This window comes from Arachis hypogaea, chromosome 18 (genome assembly GCF_003086295.3).
Source record: "Arachis hypogaea cultivar Tifrunner chromosome 18, arahy.Tifrunner.gnm2.J5K5, whole genome shotgun sequence".
NCBI classification, from domain to species: domain Eukaryota; kingdom Viridiplantae; phylum Streptophyta; class Magnoliopsida; order Fabales; family Fabaceae; genus Arachis; species Arachis hypogaea.
This window is the reverse complement of record NC_092053.1, coordinates 15,393,854-15,413,881: the sequence shown is the minus strand read 5'-3', so window position 1 is coordinate 15,413,881 and position 20,028 is coordinate 15,393,854. Positions and strand designations below refer to the sequence as shown.

The following is a 20,028-nucleotide window of genomic DNA, read 5'->3' as shown; positions in this document are numbered from 1 at the left end:
CTCACTTCATGATTACATGTCAATCCTCTTACCTTTTTGTTTATGCTTAATGCCTTGCTTTGTTTCTCTCTACGTGTCTTAATTGTTTATATCCTGTATCCCTTTTTCAGGATGGCCGACAAAGAAAAAGCCAAGGTCACTTCAAGAAAGAGGAAGAAACCTCAAGCCTTCACTCTGTCTCCCTTCTATGACAATGCCAAGAACCCTCTTAATGAGGAGGACAAGGCTAACCAGCAGCTCCCGCCTACAGATTCATATAGGTTCCCTAACCTATACTGCGAGCTCCGCTTCCCCACATATCGGAAGAAGAATCTGAACATAGAAAAGAAACTGGACATCCCATCTAACTTGAGGCGAGCCATTCAGACACGTATTCAGGGGATGGGCCTAGGTTTTATTGATAGGGAGCTAGGCAGGGTGAACTCATCATGGGTCAAGGAATTTTACAGTAACTTCTTCAGACACACCCTTGATTCAGTCCACCTGCGAGGCGGTCAGATATTGGTTACGGAGGCAGCTATTCAGGATAGACTCCAATGTCTGCCTAAGACCAGTGGCACAGATGCCATTGAGCAGGCAGAAGTGGCGATCCACTGTATGACCTTTGATTATGATGCTCTGAGGGATGTTATTGCTACCCCGGATGCCCTTGGGTGATGGACGCTAACAACAAGAAGCCCAAGGGGATGCTGTTTACCTACCTTTCTAGGGAGGCCAGGACGTGGCAGCAGATCTTTGCCCATTACGTCATGCCGACCACCCACTTCACCGAGATTCTGGTGGACATGCTCGTCCTGATCGGATGAGTTATGGAGGGGAAGGAGGTATACTTCCCCCGGTTGATTAGGAGATACATGTGGCGAGCACATGTCCGTGGCATACTTCTATTTTCTACTTTGGTCACCGAGATGATTCAGTTGGCTGGCGTCCCATGGGAAGCAGATGATGAGACACCACCCCCCAACCACGAAAAGGAGGAAGTGATTCCATGGGAGACATAGGTGCATGAGAAACCCCCATCCCGGCACCGCTCTAGAGCCAGAACAGCACCAGCTGGACCTTCTTCTTCATCAGCTGCAGCAGAACCATCATCACCAGCAACATCCATTGCACCATCACCACCAACACCCCAGCCGACGTATCTCTTAGTACAGCATCTGATCCGCTTCATGGAGCGTAGCGAGCGCCGTATCATGCGACGCCTAGACAGAATGGATCAGATGTTTGTGGTGTTGGGCGTTGAGTTGCCCCCTCTTTCCGACTCTTCCGCATCCGAGGAGGAGCCAGCTCAGCAGGAGGCACCACCGCAGACACAGGCCATCCCAGAGGCTCAGCAGCCCCCTGAGGAGCCACAGCCTCAGCCCCAGCAGCCAGATGCGACTGTTGACCCCCATTCTGAGCCCGAGCAGTAGCATCGAGGACGATGCTCCACTTTAAGTGTGGGGAGGTCACCGTCGGTGGATAGTGATTTTGGGGTGAACATTCTGGACATTTATCTCCTAGTTTATGTTATTTTGCTTTATTTTTGCATTTTATTTTTTTAGGATTATTGTATATACTAGTATATTGGATACTTATACTCTAGTTGTTGTATTTTGCACCTTAGATTGGATACATTTCATATTTTTAGTAGATTTTCTTTATAGAGTTGTCTTTGCTTATTTTAGCTTTTCGGTTGTGATTAGAAAAATATTTTGGATTATTGAAACCTAGTTAACCCTTGTGTTTATGAAATTTGTTTTAATTGGAAAAAGGGTAAACTAAGGAATTTTTTTTTTTAAATTCTCAATCACAACATTGCATCAATAAGCTTAGTCAAAATGATGAAATTCTCCAAGAAATCTATCTATAGGACACCACCCCAATTGATTGAAAAATTTTTTTAGAACTTGCTTGAATTATACACTTTGTGGAACATGTTTTGAGCTAAGAACACAAGCTTGTGAGATTTAAGCCTAATGGTATGGTTACATCTTATAACCACTTATTTTCCATTCTTGTGTGCATTATTCTCTTTCTATGATTGTAATCTTTGATTTGTTTGATTCTTTATGTCCATTATTTTGTGTATAAATGCACTTATATGATTGAGGCCATTATTTCGAATAGCTCACTTACCCATATAGCCTACCTTTTATCTTCCATTGTTAACCAACTTTAAGCCGATGCTAAACCCTTCTGTTCTTAATTTTAGCACATAACAAGCCTAAGTGAAAAACAATAAATATCCCTCGTTTGGATCTTTGATTAGCTTAGGCTAGTGAAAGTGTTTATCATTTGATTTTGGGAGAGTTGGGAACATTGGGTATAGGTAAACGTGTATTTTGTGGTTTTGTTGAAAATCATGGGAATTGGATACGTACTCATGCAGTGAATGTTAAACCATATGCATTGATATTCTTGTATATAATTTTATGTTTAAAAAAAAAGTAATAAAAGGGGACAAAATTCCCCAAAGCTCAAAGTTCAATAAAAATCAATGCATATGTGTGGTGATTAAAAAAGAATACATGAGTGTGTGAAAAAGTGAAGAATGGGTAATTAGGTTAGCTTTAAAATTGTATAGGTTGTCATAGATTAGGTGGGAAGTTTAAGTTGATCAAAGATTCAAATCTCAAGCTCACTTGACCATATACATCCTTACCTTGACCCTAGCCCCATTACAACCTATAGGAAAATTCTCATGATATTTGTATGCATGCATGAAATAATTGTTGATTGTTAGATGAAAAATAAATCTTAGAAAGCATGATTAGGGGAAAATTGAGTGAATCAACCCCATACACTTGAGTGACTAGAGCGGATACACATCCGGTGAGGGTTCGATCGCTCAATTACATGTTTCTACCCATGATCATCTTTTCTTGCAAGTTTGTAAAAATCTTTTCAACAATCCAATTCAATTGTGGGTTTGCTTTAATTGCTATTGCTCTAGCCCTTGTACTTGTATATGCTCTCTTGGGAATTGATTTATTTTGATCAAGTAGATGCATTCATTTAGATAGTTGCATGTAGGTAGACTGCATATAGTTAGTTTGCATTGAATAAATGTTGATACCCTTTGCTTCTTTCTTGATTTTAGCATGAGGACATGCTTGGTTTAAGTGTGGGGAGGTTTGATAAATCCCAATTTTGTGGTTTATCTTGTGCTTATTTTAGAGGATTTTATCACCTTTTCCCATATTTATTCAATGAAATAGCATGGTTTTGTAATTCTTTCTTAATTTGTGCTTAAGTGTAAAAACATACTTTTTAGGCCCTTAAATTGATGATTTTAATTCACTTTAATTCCATTCAATGCCTTAATGTGTTTGTTAAGTGATCACAGGTTCATAAGGCAAGTATTGGATGGAAGAAATGAAGAGAAAAGCATGCAAAGTGGAGAATGCATGAAGAAACAAGGATTGGGAGTACATCAATGGACGCGCACGCGCCACAGACGCGCGCGCGTGGAAGTGAAGTTGCATGGCGACGCGTACGCGTACATGGCACATACGCGTGGATAGGAAAATTGCCAAGTGACGCGTACGCGTCAAGCACACGGTACACGTCGATGTTCGCATGTGACCCACTTAAAGTGAAATCGCTGGGGGCGATTTCTGAGCTATTCAGGCCCAATTCCAACTCATTTCTGAGGGTATTTGATGCAGAATTGAAGATGAAACAAGGGGAGAGGACTTAGTTAGTCATGATGAGCCTTTAGTTAGTTTTTTAGAGAGAGAAGCTCCCTCTTCTCTCTAGAATTAGGTTAGAATTAGGTTAATTTCTCTTGGATCTAGATTTGATAACTTGATTTCATCTTGTTTCTGTTACAATTTCTTGTTTCTACACTCTAACCTTCTTAGTTTCTCTTGTTAATTTCTTATTATGCTCTCTCTTATGTTGATGAACAATTGTTGGATCTTGATTTCTTTTAATGTAATTTGATGTTTCCGTGTTTCTTTTATATTGATCTTGATTGTTATTATTGATTTCTTGCTTATGTTAGTTGTGGGTTTCTTTAATTCTTACATTTTGTGGTGTTTACTTTTCTTGCACACTAGGTGTTTGATAAAATGTTTCTATTAGTTTTTGAATAGTTCTGTTTACTCTTGGTCTAGGCTAAGGGAATTGAGTGACCTTGAGTCATTGAGTCTCATTGAATTGGCGATTTGAGAACCCTTGGTGGTGAAATTGATAACCATTGACTCTAGCATACTACTAAGTTAATTAGTAGTTAGGTTAGAACTTATGGATTGATGTTGATCAAGCCATTTGATATGATTCAAGTATAGAAGTAGACTTAATGAGCTCGGTTCCTAACAATTGTCAATATATAGTTTGTAGACAAGAATGGTGATCTCAATTACCTATGTCTAGCCAAGAGTTCTTTACCTTGCCTTTATTAATTCTCGATTTACTTTTCTCGTCATTTAATTTCTTACCCTTTTACCAATCAAATCCTTTGTCCCTTCATAGCCAATAATTGACCACTTCATTGTAATTCCTTGTGAGACAACTCGGGATCTAAATACTTTGGTTAATTTTTATTGGGGTTTGTACATGTGACAAAACCAATTTAAATTTGATGTGAGAGTTGTTTGTTGGTTTGGAGCTATGCTTACAACGAAGTAATTCTTTTTTTTATAAGAGAAAATCTAGACCGACAATAATTCTAGCTATCAGTATTCATGTCCGACCAACAAAAGGTTAGTATTTGCTATTTAAATCTTTATGAACCTGCTGTGTGTTTATTTAATGTTATTAAATTTGTTATTAAATTAAGACTTCATATAATTTGTTATTATGTTTACCCATTCTAGTTTAAACTCTTAAATTTGCTGTTGCTGTTTTGGTTGTGTGAATGGAGTAATTAGTGTTATTATTTCTGAATTATATATCATATGTTGTAGCTCTTTATTTCTGAATTATATATCATATGTTGCAGCTCTTTAATTAGTGTTATTATTTTAATTTTACTAAGAGTCCCGAAAATGATTTTAATTAACTCTGCTATATTAACTATTACAGGGTTTGATGCAAGTTTTTCAAGAGATGATGCCGGCTGTAGAATATAGACTATGCTTGAGACATCTGTACGCCAATTGCAAGAAAGCATATGGTGGTAATAAGACTATTTTGAGGGACATAATTCTATCAATAGCTAAAGCTACATATGTGGAGGAATGGGAGAGGAGGATGACTAAGTTGATACACATCAACCATCAATGCTATGAAAAGTTAGTATCATTGGATCCAAAGCTCTGGTGCAAGAGCCACTTCACGTTTCTTGCTAAGCGCGACATGTTAATGAATAACATTTCTAAAGCTTTCAATGATAGGAACTTGGAGGCAAGAGACAAGCCTATACTTAACTATGTTCGAGTGGATTCGATGTTATTGGATGTCTCGGTTTGCTGAAAAAAAAAGACCGAAAAATATGAGGATACAATCATGCCTAAACCCAAAAAGAGGCTTGATGTCATTGCTACGCGAGCTATGGAGTGGCAAGCAAGATGGACTGGAGGACTGACATACGAAGTTTCTCATAAGAACCAGATGATTGTAGAGAGGTTTGTGGTTGACTTGTTGGCTGGAACGTGTAGCTGCAGATTTTGGGGGTTATGTGGAATGCCCTGTCCACATGATTGTTGTGCCATATTCGAAAAAGGGGATAATCTAGAAGATTATTGCAGCAACTTCTATAGTCCAGTAGCCTATGTTGCAATTTATGGCAAGTTAGTTTCTCCAATCAACGGAGAAAATATGTGGCCGAAAGTTGAGTGTGATACCATCATACCTCCCATCTTTAGAGTGAAGTCAGAAAGACCACGGATGATGAGGATCAGAGAACCTGATGAGAACCGTTCTCAGACAAAGCTTAGGAGGACGGGTACATCTGTTACATGTAGCAATTACGGACAATATGGACATAATAAAAGGCATTGTCCCAATCCAATAGTATCAGGTATCAAGCAAATTTGAATATACAAACTGCTGTTTTACTATGTTTGATATGTTTAGTGGAATAGGTTGTGATAGTATATCATATGGTGTGTAAAAATGGATTATGATGTGTTATAAATTACTGTGTTATCAATGTGGATTATAAATAGATTATGCTGTCTTATAAATAGATTATAAGAGGATTATAAATTGATTATGCTGTGTTATAAATAAATTATAAATAGATTATAAATTGATTGAAAAAAGAGTTAAATATTCATGTTGCAACTGGTTGTGTTTTACCTGATTTCAGAGCCTGATGTTGCTGCTGCCGCCAACGAAGAAGATCCGGCTGGTGCTAACACTGTGGCTATTGCTGCGGCCGCTGTTGATCCTGCAGCTGCTATTGACATTGATCCTACTGTCGACAATAGATCCGGTGTAAATATACATAGATCTGAGAGAATAAGGTAAATAGGGATAGGAAGGGGCAGAGGAAGGGGCAGGGTAGGGCTGTCAAACGGGCTAGCCCAGCCCATTTAGGCCTGGCCCGTTAAGCCCGCGGGTTAAACGAGTTGGCCCGTTTAAGCCCACTTTATTCGCGGGCCAGAATTTTCTAGCCCGGACCGTTTATGGTCAGCCCGATGGGTTAAACGGGCCAGCCCGTTTATCATTTTATTTTATTTTTTGAAAAATATTTTGACAAAAAATACCACTTTTAGGTAAAAAAATCATTAAAAAAATATATTTTTTAGTTGATGGGTCGGATTTTCGGGTCGGATCGGGAGAAATATTAGCTAAAAGTGCTACTTTTTTTAAAAAAATGTTAAAAAAAAATTAAACGGGCCACCCGTTTAGCCCGCGGGCTAGCCCGTTTAACCTGTCATTTTTTTCAGGTTAATCGGGCTCAGCCCGTTTAGCCCGAAATTTAAACGGGCTTAATTTTAGAGGCAAAGCCCGCCCATTTAAACGGGTAAACGGGCTGGCCCGATGGGTTTAACCCATTTTGACGGCCCTAGGGCAGGGTAAGGGGTAGAGGAAGAGGTAGAGCTGCATCTTCACAACCACTCCCCTCCACACCTGCATGTTCACAACAGCTACCCACCACACCTGTTGTTGCTGCCTCTACTCAACCACCTCCCATACTTGCAACTTCAGCTTCTCAAGCTCCAACCACAGCCACCGGTGCAGTGAATTATGAGTCTCCTATTGTAGCACCTTCTGGATCTTCACAACAAGCCTTACTTCTTGAAGGGCCAATCTTCCAGCCTCTCCCAGCTGTGGCAAGTGCAGATTCTTAGCAACCACCTAGAGCATCTTCTTAACCTTTACCAAAGACAAAGGTGTTTAGTGTGAGGAGAAGTGGGCGACTAAAGTTAGGAGTGAAGAAGCAAACAGGGCACCTAGTCTACATATAGACCTAAGTGATGACTGAAGTATGATTAAATTTATAGTTAGGATTGTTGGAGTTGCTATTAAATAGTATATCTTGTGATGGATTGTGTCTCTGTGGTCACTGTTTATTATGTGGATAGGACTATTTTGGAATTAAATTGGACCACTTTTAATTATTGCACTTCTTGGACCTTTATTTTGGATTAGGTATGTGGTATATTATATTACCACTTATTTTGTGTACGTATGGTTTACAGGAACACTTATTTAATAAAAATATTAGATATGTGGCATATTATATGGCTACTTTTTTTTGTAACTTGTTGTCAATTGTGGAACTTTAAATATTTATATTAATAAAGTTTCTTTTCAACTACTATTTTATTGTTATACACACATAAAATACATCAAAATGTAAAATTTATTCAAACTAAACATAATTAGCTTTAATTGGATTGAAGCCATAAAATCTCTTACATTAGAATTTCATAGCACAGATAACTTTAAACTCTTGCAAACCACATTGCAATTATTAAGACTAGCAAAAACATAAATAGCATATATTGCATTTTACATTGAATTTTCATATTGTCATTCAATCTCCCAACTTGTTCTTGGAGAATATTAAACTCATCACATAATCTACCTACACAAGTATCTATTTCTCTGGATTCAATAATTAATCTCTCCATCTCCACGTTTAGTCTTTCTATCTTTCTTTCTTGTACATTTAATTTTCATATTTCACCCTCTAACTTAGGATAATTTTGTGTTCCAACAACTCCAACAGCAACAGTAGACACGTTACTTCTTGTACCAACTTCATCAACCCACTCAAAAAATTTACATCTTCTGTTAGGATAAGAAATAAATTTTCTATTAGGATTCTTTGTTGTTCATGAAATTTGAAGACTCAGAGTGTCACCACAAAAACAGTGAACCCTCCTTTCTTTTTTCTTTGGCCACCCATTCTTTACACCGTCATCAACCTCAATCTACTCAAAATCATCAATCCATTCAAAAAAGTTACTTTTTGGTATCTTCTCACAAGTAACATATCTCCTACTATGGTCACAAACAGTTGAAGAACAGCGGACGATTACTGCCTTTCCACAAAAATACAGGTGTCTTCTTTCCTTCGGGTTGGAACTCCTGAAAACACAACTTTTCGAAGAGAGAATGAATGAGGTTCTTTGACTTTGAGCTATAAATTTGGAAAAAATAAAAACTGAAAATAGAAAACAGAAAAGAGAAACCTCAGATAACTAAAAAACATGGAGTGTTTATAGGGGAAAGAAAAGGATAAATAAGTCATTTCACAACTCATTAACGTTTTTTTGAACATTAAACTTTAATAGGAACTTAATTGAAAAAGAATAATTAAAGTAGAGGGACCCAATTGAAAAGAAAAAGAATGATCTAATTAAAAATTCGATAAAATTATAAAGACTTGCAGAATAATTAAAATCTAATTTTTTATTAATATTTTTTGTTTACTAAATATTTTTGTTCTATTTAAATGTCATAGTATCAAAAATTTTATTTAAAAAAATTAGAAGTGTTTGATTTTCATTAATTTCAAAGAAATTAAAACATAATATACTTGAAGATCTTTTATTTCATGGTGGTTAAAACTTTGCAGTAGCAAAACACAGGTAAAGCCATAAGAGCACACCGAAGGTGCTCATATAACCTTACCTAGCTATCACCACATTCATACAGTGATGATGTTTATTATTAACGAAACAAGCATACATAATAGCTCATAAGCTACTTCCTACTAGTTTGTTTTGGCACAGATTATTATTTTTGAGTCTAGCATCTGCCGCCACTCACGTCCAAATCGCAACGCTGTGGTGCCCTAAAGTTACACTGTTGGGGCAAGTTCATGAGCTCTCTCTTGAACTGCTGCACCATTTGCCTGTCCTGCAACCTATCGCACTGGTTCTCCATTATCTGCTGCAATGCCTCGCACATGCATCTCTGTGTGTTCTCCATCTCGTTCAGCTCATCGCAGCACCTCTGTTGCTGGTCGGAGGATCGAGTACTCCTAATATCGTAGGAGTCGTACTGCTCTTGCTCGCCCATGATCCTCTGCATTATGTGCTGCTCGCAGGGCTTGAGGTTAACCCTGTCTACCTGCCTCTCGCAGCTTGATGAGTCCCCCTGTCTCCCCCTCTCGCGCCTCATTGCGGAGGCGTGTGCCACCAGGACGAGGGCAAGGAGAGCTACCAGGATGGTGGACTTGGCCATGGTGGTGGTGGAATGTGATGATGCTTGAGGAGTAGTGTTTTAGTTGTGTGTGACTTTTTTATGAGTAGTGTTGATGGTGGCAGCAGGGGTATTTATAGGGGAAACAGGGCTTAGTATGTGAGGTACGTGTAAAGGGAATGGAGGGTGGTGTGGCTTTGTTTGCTTCATTCATTGCTTTTGTGCTTCCACGTTACATTTTCATGCATGCAAATACTCCAAGATTCCCATTTGTTTTTCCTTAATCAGCATGTCAGGCTTTGCTGTAGTAATTATTATTATGTGCTATATGATCAATGAAGATGATGATGTTCAATGCACCTTCAGTAAACACAGATATTTACAACAGCCAATTTCTTCCATCTGGATCTTATGGTGCCTAAAAATTTGATATCTTCTGAAAAAAAAAATTGATATTTATTTTAAAAGTATATAAATTAATAAATTTTAAATATTTAAAATTCATTATAAAAAATAAATTAGACAAAATTTAAACATTAAATAATAAGTATATAGAATTAGCCTTACTTCAATATATTCATCGTCTAATTTGTTTTCAAATTTTATTTTTTATTGAGTAAATATTTTTTTTGTTCTTTAAATATTTGCTTGAACGATAACTAATTTTTTCTAAATTTAAAAATTTTTAATCAATCTCTAATTATCTAAATAATTAAATAATTTGTTTAAATCATTTTTTATATTGATTTAAGCAGTTATTGATACATTAACAAGTCACAATTTATAAAAATTATTTAGACTAATTATTTAAGTAATTAAAAATTATTTTAAAAATTTTAAATTATAAAAATATTTTATTATTCAAATAAATGATCAAAAATTGAAATAAATATTTATTATTTTATTTAATTTTTAATTGGCGTCTACTCTTTTATTTTTCACAAATTTGACAACCAAAGCACACATGTAAAACAAAAATTGTAATTGATTAATAAACAAAGGTAATTGTAGTATAATTATTAATTTATATGTATTGGTATGATATAAAAAATAGATAAACAAAAATTTATTACGTGAATTATATTTATTTACATCAGCATTTATTTTTATTTATTTTTTAAAAAATATTATGTTACTGATACACAAAAATATTTTGATTAATAGTTATAAAAAACAAATATATCTTTTTAATTATTTTTGTTACGTGACTAAATAATCCTTTTTATTTTTATCACAGGAATATCTTTTTTAGTAACGACTAAAATAAAATTTAAATCATCAAATTATTTCAAAAAAAATCAATTAACCTTAAAAATAATTTTAATTTAAAAAAAAATGTTTTTTCTGTTTGTTTTTGTTTTTTATCAATTAACCTCTTCTCTCTCTTTTTACTTACTGGTTGCTTCCCAACCTATTTTTGTTGTGTGCTCTTGATAGGATTAGTATTGAGCTAATCCAACTAGAGAATGAAAATTATACTATAAATAAGAGTATGATGTAATAATGTGAAATATGTATGATATAATTAAAAATTCTATTTTTTTTCTTTTGTCCTACTTCTAAAGATTTTTCTTCTATTCTTTTTTATTATCTCTAATTCTCTCTTCTCACCATACTAAACTCTCATAGTAATTCTGCGGATTCCATTTGAGATAAATTCAAACTAATTTACAAAGCTTAAATTCATATTATCAAGAACGTACCAAGATACTTGAAGAAATTCAAACAACTTGCACCAAAATTTGTGCGACCTTGAACGCTAATCAATAGATTCAAGCCAAATCAGCATCAGATTCTCACCCAATCATCAATATTTCAACAAATTCAGAAATAGCAAATTCATCAATTCCAGTTCTGCAATTCCAAAATTCATACTCGATTTATGAGAATAAAGAATTAGAGAATGCAGCAACAAAATCATCAATAGACACACTGGATCTAACAATTCTAGATAAACTAGAAGTAGACAATTCAACCAAAATCTAGAAGCAGAAATTTCAGAGATAGAAAATTCAACAAATATCAGATGCACAAGTCAAGAATGCAGCACCAAAACTTTTGGACTTAGCAATGACTTCTGCATACACAGAACAGGAAGCAACAGATTTCAATTTTACAATTCAACCTCAACAAAAAATAAAATCAACAGAGCTGGCAAATCGAGCAATAATTCATTCTTCCTTGTTTATTTTTGAAGAAAATGAAGAAGAAGCAACAGATTTGACCGAAGAAGAAGAATTAGCTTTCAATTTTGAATTTCAACCTGTAGAATCAACAGCAATTTCAGTTCAAGCAAGATTCTAGAATTCAATTCCAGAACTGCAATCAAAATTACCTCTCATTCCAGAACACACAGGAGAAGAACACCTAGATCTACATTTGGTGCATTTGGAGGAAACGGTTATGGCCGAGGACAATTGGCGATTTCTTCCAAGGGCGGCGCCGAACCCGCGGACGACCGCCACAGATGATGAGTACGGCCGCGATCTGTGGCGATTCTGCGAAGACAACAAAGTTAGGAGCAGCGCCGAGGTCGGTGCTTCCGCGATGGACGAGTGAAAACTCACGACGGTGGAGGGGAAAACAGCGTCAATGAAGACAGAGGGCAGAACAACAGCGGTGACCGGTGGAGTTTGGGTCTGTTGCATCTCTTTGTTAGTGGCCAAGCCACCACCACTCATAACAGCTGTCTTCCCTTGGAACTGAAACAGAGGACACAACTGCAACGGCAGGCAGTGGCAAAGGGAGCTGGAAAGCAGTGCCGTTTCCTCCATGTGAATAGCGAACAACGAACAGCGAAGAGACGGGAGTGGAAAGGTAGTACCGGTTCCCCATGTGAGCTTGCGACGGCCAGCTGTGTGGGGGATGGAGTTGCGGTGGCGATTTTTTCATGGAACCACGAGTATGGATTTAGAACAAGGTGGATGAAGGAAGCAGAGCACGAGGAAAAGGGGGAGCAGATCCTCTCCAGTGGAGAAAAAGTGGATGGCGTGAATTGTTTAATCTAACCCTTTATTGCTCTCTCTCATATTTATTTTTAGTCCCACTTATAAAATTAATGGTGAGAGATCACACTTTATTCCCTCAAGTATTAAAAAAAATTGAAAATATCTATTTCCGGAAAAAGGGGAGAAGAGATACAATTCTGAGAGAGGTGACAAATGAGGCTATGCATTGGAGACCCTTGTGGTCTGTAGTGGGCCAATGGCAAGCCCAATTTTACCAGTCTGAAGTCAGTACAAATTTTTTATTAACAGATCAAAACTCAATGATAATTTTTGCTGAAGGTATATTAAGGTCCATTAAGGGTTATTATTTGATTTTTTTGGGTCAGATGCAGAAAGCTTGTTATCTTTTAATTGGTGTATATTATTTTAAAGATTAAAGAACAAATAGGTTCCTGACCTTTTTTTGTGGACATTATTGTCCTCAAGGAAGGAAAAATACATTCAAGTCTCTCACCCCCGAAAAACGTGGACATTTCGACCCTTCCGTTGAATTCAGGCATTTGGACTGGACGGAAAATTCTGACCTGGCAGAGGTGGCGCTGACCTGGCCATTATGGAGCCCACGTGGCAAGGAGCTTTTCAAAACAGGACATATAAGTCCCTGGAGACGAAAACGACGCCGTTTCGTTACCTCCCCCAATTTTTCAAATTTCTTTGCCCTAATCCCTCGTCTGCACAGAAACGGCGAAGTGGGTGTTGTGGGGAGTAGAGGAATAAAGGAAATTCTTCCTTCCATGGCATCTGAAGGAGTATTATCAAGTTGGAAAAGAAGTGGAGGTTAGTTCGGCTCGAGCTCGCATCCTAACGGGAAGGATGGCAAAGATGGCATCTCACCAACGTGCTTTTGTGGAGAAAACGCAATCCTTTTCATGTCGAAGACGCGAAGCAATCTGGACAGATTGTTTCTGGGCTGTCCCTTTTACAAGGTATGGTAACCGACTGTGTGGAAGGTGTGCTTGAAGATGTGTTAGGGTTACCAGTTTTTTGTTTTTGAATTATGTGGATTGATTTGCTGCAGGCAAGACAACCGTATTGCAAATTTTTTTTTGTGGCTTGATGAGCACGATGTTGGACTTGGATTGATAGAAACAAAGTATATGAGAAAGAAGGAATTTGTGGATGTTGAAGATTATCACGGGAAGCAAGACATGGAAATGAAGATCACATGCTTGGAGAAGAGGATAGTAGCTCTAGAGATGAAAAAAAACTCAATAAGATGGTGTATTTGTGTTATTGTCATTGTGTTGAGTTTTGCTGTTCTAAGTTGTAAGAATTGATAAAGGAATGAAAAAGTGTGTTGTATTGTTGCACCAAAAAAAAAAAATTCACAGTTCATTTATATGAATGATTGCATTGCCCTGTACGTGTTTTGCAAGGTGTTTACGAAATTAAAGTTGGTTAAGTAATACATAACATAGCATTGCATTACTAACAAAAAAACTGTAATAGCTAATATCCAAGTTCATTTGACCCACAACGGGTGTTTGATGAGCGGATAATTTATATGCTTTTTGGGATTGTTTTTACATAGTTTTCAGTATAATTTAGTTAGTTTTTAGTATATTTTTATTAGTTTTTAAATAAAAATCACATTTCTGGACTTTACTATGAGTTTGTGTGTTTTTATGTGATTTCAAGTATTTTCTGGCTGAAATTGAGGGACTTGAGCAAAAATCAAATTCAGAGGTTGAAGAAGGACTGCAGATGCTGTTGGATTCTGACCTCCCTGCACTCAAAGTGGATTTTCTGGAGCTACAGAACTCCAAATGGTGCGCTCTCAATTGCGTTGGAAAGTATACATCCAGGGCTTTCCAAAAATATATAATAGTCCATACGTTTCCCGAGTTTAGATGATGCAAACTGGCGTTCAACGCCAGTTCTATGCTGCATTCTGGAGTTAAACGCCAGAAACAGGTTGCAAAGTGGAGTTAAACACCAGAAACAGGTTACAAACTGGCGTTCAACTCCAAGAGAAGCCTCTATATGTGTAAAGCTCAATGCTCAGCCCAAGCACACACCAAGTGGGCCCCGGAAGTGGATTTCTACATCATTTACTCATTTCTATAAACCCTAGTAACTAGTTTAGCATAAATAGGACTTTTTACTATTGTATTTACATCTTTAGTTTCATCTTTAGATCACGTTTGGGGGCTGGCCATTCGGCCATGCCTGAACCTTCATCACTTATGTATTTTCAACGGTAGAGTTTCTACACACCATAGATTAAGGTGTGAAGCTCTGCTGATCCTCATGAATTAATACAAAGTACTATCGTTTTTCTATTCAATTCAAGCTTATTCTGATTCTAAGATATTCATTCGCATTTCAATATGAATGGATGATCGTGACAGTCATCATCATTCCCAACCGATGAACGCGTGCCTGACAACCACTTCCGTTCTACCTTAGATTGAATGAGTATCTCTGGGATTCCTTAATCAGAATCTTTGTGGTATAAGTTAGAATCCATGGACGACCATTCTTGAGATCCGGAAAGTCTAAATCTTGTCTGTGGTATTCCGAGTAGGATCTGAGAAGGGATGGCTGCGACGAGCTTCAAACTCGCGAGTGCTGGGCATAGTGACAGACGCAAAAGGATCAATGGATCCTATTCCAGTATGATCGAGAACCGACAGATGATTAGCCATGCAGTGACAGCGCATTGGACCATTTTCACTGAGAGGACAGGATGTAGCCATTGACAACGGTGATGCCTAACATACAGCTTGCCATAGAAAGGAGTATGAATGATTGGATGAAGACAATAGGAAAGCAGAGGTTTAGGAGGAATGAACGCATCTCTATACGCTTATCTGAAATTCTCACCAATGAATTACATAAGTATCATTATCTTTATTTTATATTTTATTTATCTTTTAATTACTAAATCTCCATAATCAATTGAATCCGCCTGACTGAGATTTACAAGGTGACCATAGCTTGCTTCAAGCCGACAATCTCCGTGGGATCGACCCTTACTCACGTAAGGTTTATTACTTGGACGACCCAGTGCACTTGCTGGTTAGTTGTGCGAAGTTGTGACAAAGAACTAAGATTATGAACGTGCGTATTGAGTTTTTAGCGCCGTTACCAAGGAATGGAACCGTCACGATTTCTGCGCACCAAGTTTTTGGCGCTGTTGCTGGGGATTGTTCGAGTTTGGACAACTGACGGTTCATCTTGTTGCTCAGATTAGGTAATTTTATTTTATTTTTAAGCTTTTTATTTCTTATTTTCGAAAATAATATAAAAAAATTTATTCTTTTTTCGTTTTTCCAAAATAATTTTCGAAAAATCCAAAAAAAAAAATATTATAAAATCATAAAATCAAAAATAATTTTTGTGTTTCTTGCTTGAATCTTGTGTCAGTTTTTAAGTTTGGTGTCAATTGCATATTTTTAAAATTTGTGCATTTTTCGAAAACTCATGCATGTGTTCTTCATGATCTTCAAGTTGTTCTTGACAAGTCTTCTTGTTTGATCTTCATATTTTCTTGTTATGTGTCTTTTGTTGTTTTTCATATGCATTTTTGCATTCATAGTATCTAAACATGAAAAATCTCTAAGTTTGGTGTCTTGCATGTTTTTCTTTTCTAAAAAATTTTCAAAAATAAGTCTTGATGTTCATCTTGATCTTCAAAGTGTTCTTGGTGTTCATCTTGACATTCATAGTGTTCTTGCATGCATCATTTGTTTTGATCCACAATTTTCATGCGTTGAGTCTTTTTGGTATTTTTCTCTCTCATCATTAAAAGTTTAAAAATTAAAAAAATATCTTTCCCTTTTTCACTCATAAATTTTCGAAAATTTGAGTTGACTTTTTCAAAATTTTTTAAAATTTAGTTGTTTCTTATGAGTCAAATCAAATTTTCAATTTAAAAATTTTATCTTTTTCAATTCTTTTTCAAAACTCAAATCTTTTTCATTTTTTCTTTCATATTTTCGAAAATTTCAAATTGATTTTCAAAATCTTTTTCTTATCTTTTTCGAATTCAATGTTAACATTTAATGTGATTGATTCAAAATTTTTAAGTTTGTTACTTGCCTATTAAGAAAGGTTCAATTTTTAAATTTTAAAATCATATCTTCAAGTTTCTTGTTAGTCAAGTAATCAACTTTGATTTCAAAAATCAAATCTTTTTAAATTTCTTTTTCAAATCTTTTTCAAAATAAATGTCAATCACATCTTTTTCAAAATCAATTTCAAAATCTTTTCCAACTTCTTTTCTAACTTCTTATCTTTTCAAAAATTGATTTTCAAATCTTTTTTAATTAACTACTTGACTTTTTGTTCGATTTTAAAAGTTTATTATTTCAATCATATCTTTTCAAAACTACCTAACTAACTCTCTCTCTCTCTCTAATTTTTGAAAATCCCTTCCCTCTTCTTCAAAATTCCTTTTTAAATTAACTAATTGTTTTAAATTTAATTAATTTGATTTAATTTTCCTTGATTAAGTTTTGAATTTTTAATTTTAATTTTTAATTTAAAAACAAAAATACTTTTATTTTATTTTATCTAATTTTCGAAAATTCTTCTATTTATTTATTCATCTACTAACATTCCTTTTTCACCCAAGAATTCGAACCTACTCCTCACCCTTGTGTTTGAATTCTCCTTCTTCTATTCATATATTCTTCTACTCACATAAAGGAATCTCTATACTGTGACATAGAGGATTCTATATTTTTTTTTCTGTTTTCTTCTTTTTCATATGAGCAGGAGCAAGGATAAGAACATTCTTATTGAGGTTGATCTTGAACCTGAAAGGACTCTGAAGAGGAAGCTAAGGGAAGCTAAAGCACAACTCTCTGGAGAAAATCTAACAGAAATTTTCGAAAAAGAAGGAGACATGGCCGAAAATAATAACAATGCAAGGAAGATGCTTGGTGACTTTACTGCACCAAATTCCAATTTACATGGAAGAAGCATCTCAATCCCTGCCATTGGAGCAAACAATTTTGAGCTGAAACCTCAATTAGTTTCTCTGATGCAACAGAACTGCAAGTTTTATGGACTTCCATCAGAAGATCCTTTTCAGTTCTTAATTGAATTCTTGCAGATCTGTGATACTGTTAAGACCAATGGGGTTGATTTCGAGGTCTACAGGCTTATGCTTTTCCCATTTGCTGTAAGAGACAGAGCTAGGATATGGTTGGACTCTCAACCTAAAGACAGCCTGAACTCTTGGAATAAGCTGGTCACGGCTTTCTTAGCCAAGTTCTTTCCTCCTCAAAAGCTTAGCAATCTTAGAGTGGATGTTCAAACTTTCAGACAAAAGGAAGGTGAATCCCTCTATGAAGCTTGGGAGAGATACAAGAAACTGACCAAAAAGTGTCCGTCTGACATGCTTTCAGAATGGACCATCCTGGATATATTCTATGATGGTCTGTCTGAATTATCAAAGATGTCATTGGACCATTCTGCAGGTGGATCCATTCACCTAAAGAAAATGCCTGCAGAAGCTCAAGAACTCATTGACATGGCTACAAATAACTAGTTCATGTACACTTCTGAAAGGAATCCTGTGAGTAATGGGACGCCTCAGAGGAAGGGAGTTCTTGAAATTGATACTCTGAATGCCATATTGGTTCAGAATAAAATATTGACTCAGCAAGTCAATATGATCTCTCAGAGTCTGAATGGATTGAAGGAATCATCCAACAGTACTAAAGAGGCATCTTCTGAAGAAGAAGCTTATGATCCTGAGAACCCTGCAATAGCAGAAGTGAATTACATGGGTGAACCCTATGGAAACACCTATTATCCCTCATGGAGAAATCATCCAAATTTCTCATGGAAGGATCAACAAAAGCCTCAACAAGGCTTTAATAATGGTGAAAGAAACAGGTTTAGCAATAGCAAGCCTTTTCCATCATCCACTCAGCAACAGACAGAGAATTCTGAGCAGAATTCATCTAGCTTAGCAAATATAGTCTCTGATCTATCTAAGGCCACTGTGAGTTTCATGAATGAAACAAGGTCCTCCATTAAGAATTTGGAGGCACAAGTGGGCCAGCTGAGTAAAAGAGTCACTGAAATCCCTCCAAGTACTCTCCCAAGCAATACAGAAGAGAATCCAAAGAGAGAGTGTAAGGCCATTGAATTGACCATCATGGCCGAACCTACAAGGGAAGAGGAGGACGTGAATCCTAGTGAGGAAGACCTCCTGGGACGTCCAGTGACCAATAAGGAGTATCCCTTTGAGGAACCAAAAGAATCTGAGACTCATCTAGAGACCATAGAGATTCCATTGAACCTCCTTCTGCCTTTCATGAGCTCTGATGAGTATTCTTTCTCTGAAGAGGATGAAGACATTACTGAAGAGGAAGTTGCTAAATACCTTGGTGCAATCATGAAGCTGAATGCCAAGTTATTTGGTAATGAGACTTGGGAAGATGAACCTCCCTTGCTCACCAATGAACTAAATGCATTGGATAGGCAGAAATTACCTCAAAAGAAACAGGATCCAGGAAAATTCTTAATACCCTGCACCATAGGCACCATGACCTTTGAGAAGGCTCTGTGTGACCTGGGGTCAGGAATAAACTTAATGCCACTCTCTGTAATGGAGAAACTAGGGATCTTTGAGGTGCAAGCTGCTAGAATCTTGATGAGCGGATAATTTATACGCTTTTTGGCATTGTTTTTAGTATGTTTTTAGTAGAATCTAGCTACTTTTAGGGATGTTTTCATTAGTTTTTATGATAAATTCACATTTCTGGACTTTACTATGAGTTTGTGTGTTTTTCTGTGATTTCAGGTATTTTCTGGCTGAAATTGAGGGACTTGAGCAGAAATCAGATTCAGAGGTTGAAGAAGGACTGCTGATGCTGTTGGATTCTGACCTCCCTGCACTCAAAGCGGATTTTCTGGAGCTACAAAACTCGAAATGGCGCGCTTCCAATTGCGTTGGAAAGTAGACATCCAGGGCTTTCCAGCAATATATAATAGTCCATACTTTGGCCAAGAATTGACGACGTAAACTAGCGTTCAACGCCAGCCTTCTGCCCAAATCTGGCGTCCAGCGCCAGAAAAGGATCCAAAGCCAGAGTTGAACGCCCAAACTGGCACAGAAACTGGCGTTCAACTCCAAAAATGGCCTCTGCACGTGCAACACTTAGGCTCAGCCCAAACACACACCAAGTGGGCCCCGGAAGTGGATTTATGCATCAATTACTTACTCATGTAAACCCTAGTAGCTAGTTTATTATAAATAGGACCTTTTACTATTGTATTAGGCATCTTTTGATCAGTTATATGCTATCTTAGATCACAATAGGGGGCTGGCCATCTCGGCCATGCCTGGACCTTCACTTATGTATTTTCAACGGTAGAGTTTCTACACTCCATAGATTAAGGTGTGGAGCTCTGCTGTTCCTCAAAGATTAATGCAAAGTACTACTGTTTTCTATTCAATTCTTCTTATTTCGCTTCTAAGATATCCATTCGCACCCAAGAACATGATGAAGGTGATGATTATGTGTGA

General features: G+C 36.7%; 1 protein-coding gene across 1 annotated transcript; it reads right to left on the bottom strand.

Annotated features, from left to right (window-relative positions):
• Positions 1 to 8,907: 8,907 nt before the first annotated feature.
• On the bottom strand, positions 8,908 to 9,647 carry LOC112771582 (conglutin-like). The gene has a single exon (XM_025816367.3). It carries the CDS (start codon positions 9,571 to 9,573, stop codon positions 9,136 to 9,138), a length of 438 nt encoding a protein of 145 aa, XP_025672152.1. The 5' UTR covers positions 9,574 to 9,647; the 3' UTR covers positions 8,908 to 9,135.
• Positions 9,648 to 20,028: the final 10,381 nt, after the last annotated feature.